Raw genomic sequence first — 14,003 nt, forward strand, 5'->3', positions numbered from 1 at the left:
TGGTTGTAGGAAACAGAAAGTTTTCTCCCAAGTCTTCTCCCCCAAATATATGTTAGACTTAGGACATGTGTGCAGCTAATGGTAAACGATTGTCCTTACCTCCCTGAAGGCAGACAGTTGCCAGACTACTGTCTGGGCCCACCACAGATAAGACCCACACCCTGCTGATTGGACACTGGGTTACTGCTCCCTTAAGGTTTGTGACCATTAGTCTGGTCCCTGTAGGTGGGGTTTATACCCTACTGCTAATGGTTTCTATGGTGGGCCAGTGAGCAGGTCAAACAAGCTCAGTGACATCCAAAGTTAGGTTGCCATCCTGAATCTAGGATCTGCCCATCTTGTCACATGTGTACCCCCAATACCACCCCTTTCTATTATGTGGATACTCCTAGATCACCCCCTCCCATTACTGTATTACATATAGCACAACCCTTTCCTGTGACATATGTCCTCACCTCTAATTAAGGGGCTTGCACATCCCAGAGAATATAAAAGCCTTGGTTAGCAATAAATATCTTTCTCCACGTGGACCACCAAGTGAGGCTGAGGTGAGCATGCCACCATGAAATGTGTCTGACTCCATTATCTCAATCTCTCTTCTATCTCTCATACTCTCTATGCCTTTACTATAATCTTTACTTATTATCACTGTACAATTACGCCTACCAGATCTGTGATGTTAGGGGCTGGTCCCCTCACATACGGTGGTGATTGTGAAGTTACACAATCTGTTGTCAATTTGAGAGGATTAAGAATGCAAGTGTGGAGTTTAACCTGTCAATCAGGTGGCAGCTTGATGACATCATGTGGAGGCACTAAGGAGATAAATAGCTTGATGGAGGCGGGACACATGCTCACTCCCTGGGAGACATTGCAGCTTGACAAGACACATGGAGCTACGCTAGTGTCCTGGGCTGGAAGAGCCACGTGGAGACCCCTGCCAGCTCTGAGATGCTTAAAATGCCTCTGGATCCACAAGACTTCCCACCCATGGGCCTGTGATCTTTCTGCATTTGGCATCATTAGATGTGCTTCATGAGTCTGAAGAGGACTTTATAGATTAGTATTGGACATATGGACTAATATCAGACTTAAGGACTTGATCTGGACTGGGTTAGGATGTTTTCTCAATATTTAATTGCTCCTGTAAGAAAGCTCTTTCTTATATACATGAGTATCCATAAATTTGTTTCTCTAGTCTCCCCGGACTAACACAGTGATAATATATAAATTCTATAATAAAGTCATAGAGAATAGGCAAGATAGAAGAGAGAATAAAGGAGTGTGATAGGTAGGTTTATGGTCCCAAACGGGTCAATAGGAACATGTGGGATTGTTAAGGTCACGGTTTGATTGGAGGGCAAAGAGATAAACGGCTTGGCAAGCCCCGCCTCTTTCTCTCTGGTGATCGCACCAGCGTGTGGCTGCTAGTTCTCTGCCTCAACTTCTGAGCTACACTACATGTGGGACTGCCAAACTGCGGATCATGTGGCTAGAGCTTAGGTTCCTTGGAGACCTGCTTTCCCACACTGCTAGTGTCTACATCGCTTGAGCTTGGGACTGTTGGATCCTGTCATCTGGCTGACTGTGGGTGACCCGCCTTGCTGTTTGCTGCCTCTGGCCAGACTGCCTGCACTATCCTAGGGAAGACTCAGCTGTTTGCTTCCTTGACGTTGGCCCCAGCAGCCCTCCTGAGTCGGAGGACATCCAGTATATTAACTGTTCCATGGAAGTGAGTTGAACTGAGCCCTCTGTATTGCTGTGTGGGCGAATTAGCTGTTATATTCCTTCATGTTGTGTGTATCTATCCATATATACATGGAAGCCCATCTCATTAAGGGGCTTCCTCTTTTACACCGACCCTCTGCTTTACAAACCATGATGTCCTTCTCCAGGGACTAATCTCTCCTGCTAAGATGTCCCAAGTCGAAGTCTCACCATCCTCACCTTTGAGGAGCACTCTGGCTGAACTTCCTCCAAGACAGACTTGTGTGTTTTTCTGGCAGTCCAAGGAGCATCCAGTATGCTTCACCAACAGCTTACGTCAACCGGGGAAAGAGTGTATGCGGGCAAATTCGCTAAGGCAACCTCACCTCCCGCCCCAACCTCAACGGCAGGCTTTTCTCAGCGCTCATGATTGAGTCTGGGAGGCAGACTGGTGGAAGGAGGCCTCCACATTGGTGAGTTGGCAATGAATCCTAGTCACATTCTCAACTGCAAGTCCAACCCCACTCCCCTTCCCCCTGCTGAGCATCACACTGAGAGCTATTTTACTAACGTACACTTCCTCCACAACCACCCAGGGTCCAGAGCTTGCCCTCAAAACCAAATTATTTATATATATATAAATTTATATATATAAATTTATATAAATATATATATATATACTCTAGATATATGTACATATAAACTCCACTCGATTCGGGTCCCAGGATAGTAAAGGTTCTCAGTGTGCCAGTTATCTCTGCCCAGCCCTTTACTGGCCCAAGCTTAACCCAAGCCCAGCTCACAGGCCACTTACCCAGGGGTAGAGTGGAATCAAGTGGACAGTTAGCTATCATTCCAACTCATGGCCACCTCACAGAGGGTCTCCAAGAATGCAAGTCATTGCCGAAGCAGAAGGTCCATATCTCTCTCCTGAGAAACAGCGGTGGGGGGGGGGGTGTTGAACCGCTGACCTTATGGCTTGCAGCTCAAGGGTGGCCTAACCCACAGCGTTCCCTAGGGGTCCTTGGAAACTCTATCAAGTCATTCTGACTCACTGGGACTCTATGGAATGGTGTAGAACTGCTCCCCGCCCACCCCCACCCCGCCACCCCCCAGGAGGTGGGTGTAAACCTGTCTGTGGTTCTTGAGAGGTGCCCGAGTCAGTTTCGACTTAAAGGGACCCCAGCCCTGCCCCATGCCCGCATGTGTCCTGACGATGGAGCCCATTGTTGGAGCTGTCAATCCGTCTTGTCCAGGGCGTTCCTCTCTGGGCTACTCTTCTACGTTAACAAATGTGGGGCTGTCTCACCTGACATGTCTAACGTATGTGAGAAGCAGGTTCACCATCCTCATCTCCAAGGGGCATTCTGGTCGTGCATCTTTCAAGACAGGTCTGTTGGTCTTTTGGACAGTCCGACAATGTTTAGGGACATCTCTTCTCTAGGGAGATGTTTTGGGGATGTTCCACAAGGTTCTCTCTCAGTGGCTAAGTCATCAGAAGAGGACAACCTGCCCCTCCTTCAGACCTGTGTGTACTCAGTCTGGAAGCTCTGCTGAAACCTGCTCACTTTAGGTACCCGCTGGCATCTGAAATACCAGTGACATTGCTTCCACCATCACAGCCACGCACAAGCCATGAGTTGACAAGCTGACAGGCAAGTGGTGGTGAGCTGTCCCCCCAAATGCTTTAACTCTGTACACCAGGATGTCTGTGGAAACCCCATGTCAGAGGAAACCAGTCCCCCACAACTGTTCGGGCAGAAGGGCAAAAGTACAGTGATGATATATAAAGATTATAGTAAAGTCATAGAGGATAAGAGAGATAGGAGAGAGTAAAATAAAGGAGGCAGACATTTTATGGTAGCATGCTCACCTCAGCTCCCCTTGAAGGACCACATGGAACTGGAAGAGAACCTTTACTGTCTTTGGATATTTATAGGGAGCCTTAATACATGCATATTCAGTGGTTACATGCATCACAAGGTGGGTGGTATCTACAGTAAGGTCCCTGAGCTCACAGGTGAGGAAACCTAATACCTGCATTAGGGGAATGTGCAAGGGGGTTGGGTGTCACAGCGGGAAAAGGATGTCTACTTCTATAGGCAGGTAGACTCAACCATGTGTCCACAGCATAGCAGTTAGGGGAGAATCTGCAGGAATGATTTTTAAAGCAGGATCATGTACCTGGACTTTAACTTACCAAAGTGGAGGCTTTCCTACCGTGGAATACTAGGTTTCTAGACTCCCTGTCATAAGGTGGGTTTCCCACACCTATGGGAAACAAGCCCCGGATGTTAGTCAGCATACGGCAGGCTAATGAAACAAAAGCATGAGCTGTCCATGCAACAGAATGCCGTGACTCTGGAGTGAACAGAAGTCACGTTAACTGCCCAGGTGGACCACTGGCCCAAAAGGAGGGATGGAGGAAACAGAATGGCCGCAGGAAGAAACCAGCAGAGAAGAGGCAGTGATCAGGAATGCAACTCACAGGACTCAGTTAAGACCACCCAGGAAGGTGAAGAGACACAGGCACAGTCCTTGCTGATAATGGTTTCTATGGAGATTCAGAGAACAGGTCAAACCTGCTCAGTGACATCCAAAGTTAGACTGCCATCCTAAATCTAGGATCAGCCCTTATCACAGTGGTGTACGCCAATCCCTCCTTTTCCTATTGTGTATATATCCCTAGATTGTCCCCCTCATTGCTGTATAGCCTATCGTGCAACCCCTTCCTGTGACAATGTCTTCACCCACCCATAATTAGGGGGCTTGCACACCCTCCCAGAGAAGCCTTGGTTAGCAATAAAGGCTCTCTGGCTCCCTCCCGTTCCTTTTCCCCTTGTCATTTCCCATCTCCACGTGGACCAGAGCTGGGCTGAGGTGAGCATGCTACCATGAAATGTTTGACTCCATAATTCCAATCTCTTTCATGCTGACATTACAACCTATCCATACATACATAATTTCAACCGATCCACACATAATCTCAACCGTTCAATTGCACCTATTAAACCATGGATTAGTTGTGAGAGGCTGGCCTTTCCCCCACAGTATTGCCTTTGTTGTAACAACCCCATCCTGTGATATAGATTACCTGTAATCAGGGGACTTATATGCCCCCTATGTAAGCCTTGGTCAGAAATGTCTCCCTTGTACTCGTCTGGTTTCCCATCTCCACATGGACTACCAAGTGGGGTTAAGGCAAGGTGCTACCAAAAAATGTGCCTGGCTCCATTGTATTCTGACTTCATAATCTTTAGTCGCTGTACAATTGTGCCTGCCCAGCCTAGTTCCTGACAACTGATCAGTGCCACTCAATGTCATCAAATCTACTATTTGGAGACTTAACCTGTAATAGTCTTTCACCACAGGGCTCTCGGTGGTGTATTTTCTGCGTCTGTCCCATCCCTCTGCCCACAAAGCCTGGGTAGACGTTGGGCTCTTCATCTCAATGTTATCAGGAGCTGGGAACCACCCTGGGAGGACAGACTGCAGTCTGAGAACGCCCAGGGGATAATCTTAGCCTATTTGAGTTGGGATCAACTTGACAGTTTGGCTTCCTGGCTCTCCACTCAGAAATAAGTCTCAGATAACGCTGTATTCGGTGTCTGCTCTGAACAATTAAGATGTCAGTCTTGGGAAACCCACAGGCAATCACCCTGACTCAAGGGCACAGATTAATCCCAAGAAAACCTTGTGGGGGCAGTTTTGTCATAGCTGACCACCATGATGAATTAAACAGATGCCATGGACCCAGCCAAGGAGCAGAGACACAAGCCTTTATTATACAAATCATGAACAAGACAGGGTGGCCATTGAACTGACCCATCATCCAAGGGTGGCATTACAATAACTTCTACACATGTCTCTAGTGCCAAGGAAAAGGCACTGGGTTCAAGTCCCCACGGGGGACGTTATGTTGGCACAGGGGACAGTAGGGACAAAAGTGCTTAAGGTGCTAGTTGCTTTTTAAAAAATAAGTACTCCATGAGTGGCTCAACTTGGCCTAAAAGGAGGCAGTATCACACTGGTTAAAGTGAATTACCCCCATATCTCACCTCGCAAAGCTTGCTGCCCTCAAGTGACCCCAGTGGTAGGGTTGAGGACATATGTGAGGGCTGTCAGGGTGTCCCCCCACCACTTCAGTTCCATCTCCTGCTTATCTACCTCCCTTCACAGGCATGCCACCAGCAGACCAAGAGCTGAGTTCCTAGGTGGGTGGAACTTAATTGATGCTCTTGGGTGGCTCCTCCCCATAGGTCACAGGCAGGAATTGCTCCTGGGATGGCCCTTGGGCAGGCTGGCCTCCACTGAGCCTGGCCTCCCTGAGGTACCTCTCTAGGAGCACTCGGGTGGGCTGCTTCTCCACCTGCCCTCGGGGAATGCCCTGGCCCAGCAGCCAGCCCACGAGCTCCTTGCGAGTGGGCCTGGGCCCTAGCAGGCCTTGGCGGCAATGGGGCTGGCTCCTGCGCGCCAGCAAGTCCACCTCAACACAGGTCTGGAGGGCCTCCATTGCCTTCATCACCGTTTGGCCTTTCGCTGCCAGCATGGCCAGCAGTGAAGGCCGCAGCTCCTCCGGGCCCATGGTCAGCAGGAGCCTCTTCAGGTCAAGGGTGAGGGCTGTGTCCTCAGGGTACGGAGCAGAGGGTGGGTCCTGATAGATCCAGCTGAGCATGCCCAACTCGCGCACCAGCTGCGTGCCGCCCTCCAGTGTGGCCCAAGGCTGGAAGTCCATTTCACTAGCACGGAAGTCTGAGAGAGTTGGCCAGCGCTGGCGCCAGGCTCTCAGCAGCCAGGTGAGGAGTGGCTGGCAGCTGCCCTGCAGAGTCCGGCGGTAATAGTTGAAAAGGCTGTCACTGGTCAGGTTCCCCAGGGTGGCCAGCTCTGCTGAGGTCAGGGACAGGACCTGGCCCCCCTGGTCATACACCCGCAAGATCCAGGTGATCATGGGTTCCTGACCATCTGTGTCCGTGTGCTGCCGAAAGCGCCTTGCCATGTCCATGAGGTCACTGAAGGCATAGCTCTCATTGCCCCGGCCCAGATAGGAGGACACCAGCATGCTGTCAGCCATGGCTGCTGGGTCTTCTGGGGAAGGACACAAGTGTTAGATCAGGTGGGGCAAGAGCAATCCCTCCCCTAGGCAGCCTCCCTAAAGCCATGGCCCCTCAGACCCCCAGTTGTCAAAGGTCCTGGGGGGCACAGTGTCCTCAAGGCCAGTCGGAGCCCAGTGCTGGGACATCATGGGGGCCAGGCACAACTGTTGAATCCAGATCGACCCCACTTCCTCTCCCAACCCTTCAGCCTCCCATCACCCCATGTCTGCAGAGCAGATGCCACATTACAGGACATCACAGGATGGGAAAGGGGCAACATACTTCCAACTCTAGCACCACCTCGTGTCCCTAACCCCCAAGTCTGGACTGAGGAGCTGGGTACAAATCCAGGGTCTAGGCTCCCACCCCAAGCTCTAGAAGACAGGTGTAGGAACCTGCAGAGCAAACTGTCTTACCCAACCCCCCTGGAAGGCCTCCCCATGTACTCATTGAGCCAGGCCAGCCTGAAGTCTGCCGTGGCAGACCTGGGAAACAAAACCAATCACCTGGCACCGAGGAGAGGGGAAGGGCATACAAGGACGCTTCAGGCAACTCACAGCAAAACTGAACTAAACGACGATGAAACGTTCAGTCTTTAAAAACCTGCAGCACCCCACTGTACAGAAAGCCTGGCGGTGCAGCTGACAGTTGGGAACTGCCAAATGTCCCTGGGAGAAAGAGCAGGGGGTTCTGTACCTAAGAACATTACCTTGGAGACCCCGTGAGACAATGCTGTTACAGGGTGGGAGGGTTGTGGCCACTTACCAGGGCAGGGAAGTTCTCTCAGCTCCCAGATTGCACCTAAAACACAAGAAAATGCTTTTTGAGAGGGTAGACAGGGGCAGGGAATGGTCTGGAAGCCTCCCCAGAGCCAGGGCCCCTCAGAACCCCAGGTGTCAAAGGTCCTGGGGTGCACTGTGTCCTCAGGAGTGATCAGAGCCCAGTGCTAGACATCACGGAGGCCCTGGGCCTCCCCTTCAGGGAGGGAGGCAGAGTAAAAGATGATTAACAGCTTCCCCCATGGGGACACCAAGATGTCTCTTCCTCCACCGGTCAAAGGAAGGCGGACAATCCCATGCCTTGACTGGGAGGACACAGGTGTTAATCATTCTGGGAAAAAACGACAGAGAGGAATGAGTGACAGATTCTTCCACTGACCAGGGAAAGGTGATGGTGAAGGAGTCTCCTAGACAGTTATTTAAGGGTAAGGCTCAGCTGCAAAAAAAAAGGGGGGGTGTCATCCAGGGGTAAACAAAAAGAAGCCTAATGCTTCTGAGTTGGAGGCTTGCAAGGCAAGACTGCAGCCCATCATCACTGACCACCCTGGTTAAGACTTGCTGCAGGCAGGGAACATGAGGTGTCATGTAAACCCTCACCGAAAACAGGAAAAACCAAGAGAAGGCTGCTTGGTCTAGGACGAAGTTAAGTCTTTGATATTTGGGACTGGCTCAAGAAAGCCACTCAGCAAGGGAGGCGAGAGACGCATATCCCTGAGCTCTTCATGGGGAAGGGGGTGCGCTTACAAATTCAAATGACTCCCAAGAGGGAGAGATGGACATACACTGATGTTCTCAATGCCACTGAGTTGATAGACTACTCATGGCTCCCCTACAAGGCAGTGCAGCTTTGCCCCTGCAGGGTTTGTAGGTTGTAACTCTTCGCAGAAGCAGGAACCCTTAGGGATCTCTGAATGTATCCAAAGTAGGCGTCCGGTGGTGTGGCCTTAGGCCGGGTGAGGCATTTTCTTTCCCTTTTAGGGTAAGCTGGGGATCAGGGGCTGGAATCTGGCACTGACGTCAGGCTTCGCCATTAAGATGGTGGAGGCGCCAAGCAGAGGGGAGCATGAGCAGCAGGGGGTGCCTAGGAAACCCTCTAGGGCAGCTAGAAGTCAACGTTGATGGAGTTAACAGTGAGTAGCCTGGGTAGAGTTCTAGTTAAATTAATAACTTCACTCAGAGATGTAGATACAAAGTCCCGAGAAGTAATCTAATCCTTAACCAAGCGAGCCTCACCAGAAATAATCGTATGATCTAGCCACTCTCGTCAAACCAAGGAAGTCAGCCGGGCACTTCTCTCTCCCTCTCCGTAATCAGCCGGCTCAGCTCAGGGTAGGGACCTTCCAGTTTCCGGTAAAAGTCGGCAGAAAGCCAACGACCAACCGTGCCTCGTTTGAGAAATCCAGACAAGACCGTTGTGTTCTAACGCCATCTATACTTGCGCGTTGACGTCAGCCCCTGCGCGTCACTGGCGGCCTCAGAAGCCAGCTTTGAAAAACCAACTCTAGCGAAAACAGTTCGTGCGTCCACGCATGGCTTTCAGCCACGTTTGTCAAAGCAATTACATCCGTTGCTGCAAATCCACACTTCAGTCACTCAGACGGACTTTACTCCCCCTTCCCTCCTAGTAACCGTGGCTACCGTTCCTCCCCGTGCGGATCCAAATCCTCCTCTCGTGCCACCAAGAGCCCCTTAAAATAAAGCAAACCGACCGGAGTGAAACGAAACCTACACGGCGTCACAGACCCCACTCCCCCACAAGTGAGCAAGATGGCCGAGACCCAAGAGTCTAGCAGCAGGAAACTACGTCAGCCACCAAGAACCCTCGTTTCTCCTCAGACGCCGCGCACCTCATGGCGATCGCCACCTGGTCCCCGCCGCGTGCGCGCGCCCCGGCCCCTTCTGACCACCCCGACCTCATCCACCAGGTGATGTTACTAGTACTAGACGTTTTATACCACGTGCCCCACAGAGGCAAGGTCCCGAAACGGGGAAAGCCGCACACCTGATGACCCATCGTACTTACCTAACCGCCTTCCGTTGCAAAGAGCACGCACGCGCTAAGGCGCCTCTATTTATAGCGTGCGGACGCTGGAAGGCCCGCCCCCAGTCGGCGCCATTCCGGGCACTTCCTGAGTCGTCCTAGGCAAGCGCCGGTGCCAGGGGTCCCGCGTTCGGGCTTGGAGAAGGAGTTCACGCCTGTTACCGCCACAGACTTTCTGAAAACATGAAGAGACCTTGTGTCTGGAGACGTAGACAGACAGTCATGGGCGTTTTGAGAACGGTTGTTTTGTAAGGCGCGGCAGGCAGTTAGGCGGACAGCCACAAGGGAAGGTGAGAAAGCAAGACCCCGAGAGTGGGCGGGGCCAGAAAGGGAAGCGGAGCCGGAGGCGGGGCGGATGCTAGAGGCGTGGCCTGCGCAAATCCCTCGTTTCGCGAGAGTAAGTCTTCCTAGCGGACGGGGCTGGGGGGGAGGGGGGAGAGCCCCGCGAGCTTCCACGCGGGGGGAGAGGCGGGGCCAAAGTAACGACTGTGGCAGAAAGGCGGGACTCTGGATCTGGGGGAGGGCGGGCCTGTGGACCCGATGTTGGGCAAAGGAATTCCTTACCCGTCTGGTCCATGGCCTCCCAGACTCCTCCTCCGGGTCTGTCTGCTGTCGGCCGCATCGAGGAGGCGGATCGTAGGACATCCTGGATCTTCCCACAGTGATGATGCAGCTGCTGTGGGCCTGCCTCGCGGACCCCTCTCCCCTTCGCTGCCTGCAACAACTTCAGTACCCCGGGCTTGTGTAGACAGGGCTAACCAAACCCAGACCCTGCCGCACCTCCCTGCTGAACCTGCCCATAAATGAAAATGCTCTCTGCGTCTAGTGATGGAGACAGACGGTCCCCATTTACAGTGACATCCCACACCTAGACTCCTAGTTCAGAGAGAAGAGGGAGCTGAGGGGCTGGACTCGGATTTTAGGGGGCAGGACAGACTCCCAGTCTGAGGGCGGAGGGACCCAGGTCATTAATTTTTATATTGGGTCTGTAAATTGGGGTTCCCGATGCAGTGAAAGTCACGTTGAGCATTCCCCTTTTGTTTGGAAATGTTCGAATGAGTTTGTGGAAAGGAAAAGGCCTCTTGACTTTGTTTGTTTGTGGGTGTTGTTTTGTTTTCTTCAGACAATGGAGCAGGGAGTAAATTTTTTGTTGTTACTGAAAAATATATGGGAGGGTTTTTTGTTGTTGTAGTTTAATAAAAAGAGGGAGTTAAACCCAACCCCAAACAAACCCACATAGTTATCTTCTTTCTGTAGGACTTCTGAGGATGTAATCTTGACTACAGCATACAGCTTCATGTTTCTTCCACAAAGCAACTGGTGGGTTTGAATGAAGAACTTTGCAGTTCCATCATCCAATGCTTACCCAAGGCACCAGAGTGTTTTCTTTTTTTTTTAAAAAAAAAGGGGGGGTGGGGAGGAGGAGAGGGGAAAAAGGAAAATGAGGAGCTGATCCCAGGAACCCAAGTGGAAAGAGAGTTTGGAGAATGATGAGGGCAACGAATGTATAAGTGTGCTTTACACTATTGATGTATGTGTGGATTGTGATAAAAATTGTATGAGCCCCAATAAAATTATTTTTAAAAAATAAAGTAAATGAATAAATGAGCGTGAGGGCACCATATGTACCAACATGCCTGATTCAATGGATGCATGGATTGTGATAAGAGTTGTGCGAGCCCCCAATAAAATGATTTAAAAACAAAGCCTTATTTTAGATGGCACAGAACTGAGCTGTTTTCTATAATTTGCACTTTCTATTTGAATAATTGGAATGAACTGTAAGAAACACTGGCCACGTGTCAGCTACTAACAAGCCAACATGACATTCAGTATTCTCTGTTCCAGACTTGACCCTCACTATTGGGAATATTACGATGCAACAGAAAGTTGTGGTCCATTGCTTCAAAGGGCAGGATTACATGGTCTATCCCTCCTTTTCAAATTAAGGTTTTCTTTGCAAACAAAAACAATGTGATTTGCCTTGCAAATAGAAAATGAAACCGTTCTAATCAGATCATCAAGTACAATCCTGTGTTACTCTGAGAGGTCTAGAGAAACAAATTAATAAACGTGCATATGTGTATAAGAATTTTATATATAAGAGCAATTGAATATTGAGAAAACATTCCAGCTCAGTACAGATCAAGTCCATAAGTCCGATATTAGCCCATATGTCTGATATCAATCGATAAAGTCCTCTTCAGACTCATGGAACACATGCAATCACGCCAAATGCAGGGAGATCACAGGCCAGTGGGTGGGAAGTCTTGTATATCCAGTGGCATTGTAAGCACCTTAGCACTGGCAGGAGTCTCCACATGGCTACTCCAGGTCCAGGGTTCTGGCTGCATCAGGATAGGTCCATGTGGTTTCTCCTCAGGGATGTCTCACAGGGAGTCAGACTTGTCAGTAGACAGTCACCAAGGAAGTGAGCAGAGAGAGAAGTGTCTCCCACCTCCAAGGAGGAAAACGGGAATTTCCAGAATCCTTAGGGGAAGGTCATGCCATCACAGAGGCCTCATTGGCTATGATCCGGTTGACAGATTGGACTCTACCCTTATACTCTTAATCCTTTCAAGTCCCAATTGGCACCAGATTATGTAACTACCATAAATCCACGCTACATTTCCACATGGTAGAAAATTGTATGCCAGTCCTCAAACCAAACACACTTCCATCAAGTCAACACTGACTCATCAAGACACATACACACCCCACCACCACCTCCCCGTAGGTTTCTGAGGCCTGCTGGTGATTTTGAACTGCCAACCATGTAACCATATCCCAATGTGTAACCGTTCTACCACCAGGGCATGCCGAATCTCCTGATGAGAAAATTCCAGCTCAGAAAGGCAGGGAGATACCATGATCACGAAGGTGGTTTTCCCAGGGCGAGGATTATCCATTGCACTCTGGATGTGCTGACCCCTGTTATTTCCCCAAACGTGGGAAATTCGACTGCACAATTTGTGGTAGTGGGGAACTGTGTTCACCCCCTCCCCTTAAAAAAAGAAAGATGAACTAACTTGAACACAGTCACAAGACTGGTGGTGATGGAAGTGGTGGTGGCGGTGGCGGCAGCAGTGTGGGGCAGGGTTTGGCATGGCATTGAGGGAGGATTGGGACTAGAAATGGGGTTGGCTAGAGCCTGAGGCTTGTTGAGTAATGAGGTGGTGTCAGGGTAGGTGTGGGAAACTAGCACTGAGGGAAGTATGATGAAGACTGTATTCCCTAACTTGGAATCGGGAAAGCTGGTATTCCACAGTAGGAAAGCCTCCACTTTGGTAAATTAGAGGTCAAGTCCAAGTACATGATCCTGCTTTAAACATCATTCCCACAGATTCTCCCCTGAACAGCTGTGCTGCCTTAAAGGGAGCACAGGGTTGATTCTATCTCCCTCTAGAAGACATCCTTTTCTCTCTTCCCAATGTGTCACCCAGTCCCCCTCATACCTTCCCCCAATGCAGGTATTAGGTTTCCTCATCTGTGAGCTTAGGGACCTTACTGTGGATTCCACCCACCTTGTGACACATGTAACTACTGAATATGCATGTCTTATGGCTCCCTGAAAATGTCCCAAGATAGTAAAGATGCTCTCTCTTAGTTCCACGTAGACCATCCAGAGGGGCTCAGGTAAGCATGCTACCATAACATGTGTCTGATTTCTTTATTCTCTCTCCTGTATTTCTTATCCTCTGTGACTTTACTGTAATCTTTCAATATCATTGCTGTACAATTACTCCATCTGGCCCTTCAGATGTTGGAGGCTAGTTTCCTCTGACAGATAGGAATGGAATCATGGATGCACATTGGGCTGAGCTCTCATTAAGGAGGAGGTTCAAGTTGATGAGGAGGCTGCATTGGAGATTTCAGTTATTATTCGGTGACTGTAAAGTCCCAGGCGGTAGAGATCGGTTTGTTGTTGGGAAGAGGATCTGAAATTGAAGGGGGCCGGGTGACAGGGTGGGAAGAGAGGGACAGAATGCCTGCTTCTGTAGGGAGATAGAATCCACCATGTGCTCACTTGAAGGCAGCATGACTGTTAGGGGGGAATCTGGGAATAGTTAAAGCAGGATAATGTACTTGGATTTGATCTCTAACTTATCAAAGTGGAGGCTTCCCTACCGCGGAATACTAGCTTTCCAGATTCCCCCTGTGATAGTTATGGAATATCGTCCTCATCCTATTTCCTTAGGTGTTCGTTTCCTGCAGAGGCAGACACGTGAGCGTTGAAGCTACACCTCTGGGTCGCCCAGAGCAGGCAATTGGACCGTGGGCGGTGGGAGGGACATTGAGGGGGCTGTGAAGATAGGGTCCCTGGAGTGATGCCTTATACTTGGTCCCTTTGGCAAGAGGTAGAGTCTTAATAAGTAATCGAAC

The 14,003-nt window shown here is 50.1% G+C and overlaps 1 protein-coding gene and 3 non-coding genes across 8 annotated transcripts; 1 reads left to right on the forward strand and 3 right to left on the reverse strand.

Moving 5' to 3' along the window:
• Positions 1-5,471: 5,471 nt before the first annotated feature.
• On the reverse strand, positions 5,472-9,622 carry LOC142431953 (Friend virus susceptibility protein 1-like). Of its 5 annotated transcripts, none has more exons than XM_075536975.1 (3): positions 8,813-9,622; positions 7,566-7,601; positions 5,472-6,789 (listed from the first exon to the last, which is right to left on the reverse strand). In XM_075536975.1, the coding sequence occupies exon 3, from the start codon at positions 6,776-6,778 to the stop codon at positions 5,933-5,935; it is 846 nt and encodes a 281-aa protein (XP_075393090.1). In that variant the 5' UTR covers positions 6,779-6,789; positions 7,566-7,601; positions 8,813-9,622; the 3' UTR covers positions 5,472-5,932. The 5 variants fall into 5 exon arrangements, with proteins under 5 accessions (XP_075393090.1, XP_075393087.1, XP_075393089.1 ...); XM_075536972.1 differs by having other exon boundaries at positions 5,472-6,792; XM_075536974.1 differs by having other exon boundaries at positions 7,566-9,622.
• On the reverse strand, positions 6,866-6,957 carry LOC142432963 (small nucleolar RNA SNORD88). Its single transcript, XR_012781036.1, has one exon. It is a non-coding gene; the product is annotated as a small nucleolar RNA SNORD88 (small nucleolar RNA).
• On the reverse strand, positions 7,675-7,765 carry LOC142432962 (small nucleolar RNA SNORD88). Its single transcript, XR_012781035.1, has one exon. It is a non-coding gene; the product is annotated as a small nucleolar RNA SNORD88 (small nucleolar RNA).
• Positions 9,623-12,471: 2,849 nt separating the features above from the next.
• On the forward strand, positions 12,472-12,627 carry LOC142432990 (U1 spliceosomal RNA). The gene has a single exon (XR_012781057.1). It is a non-coding gene; the product is annotated as a U1 spliceosomal RNA (small nuclear RNA).
• Positions 12,628-14,003: the final 1,376 nt, after the last annotated feature.

Source organism: Tenrec ecaudatus, chromosome 18 (genome assembly GCF_050624435.1).
Source record: "Tenrec ecaudatus isolate mTenEca1 chromosome 18, mTenEca1.hap1, whole genome shotgun sequence".
Taxonomy (NCBI): Eukaryota; Metazoa; Chordata; class Mammalia; order Afrosoricida; family Tenrecidae; genus Tenrec; species Tenrec ecaudatus.

Coding starts and splice junctions, on each gene's coding strand:
- LOC142431953 (XM_075536975.1), bottom strand. CDS start 6,778: ATGGCTGACAGCATGCTGGTGTCCTCCTATCTGGGCCGGGGCAATGAG.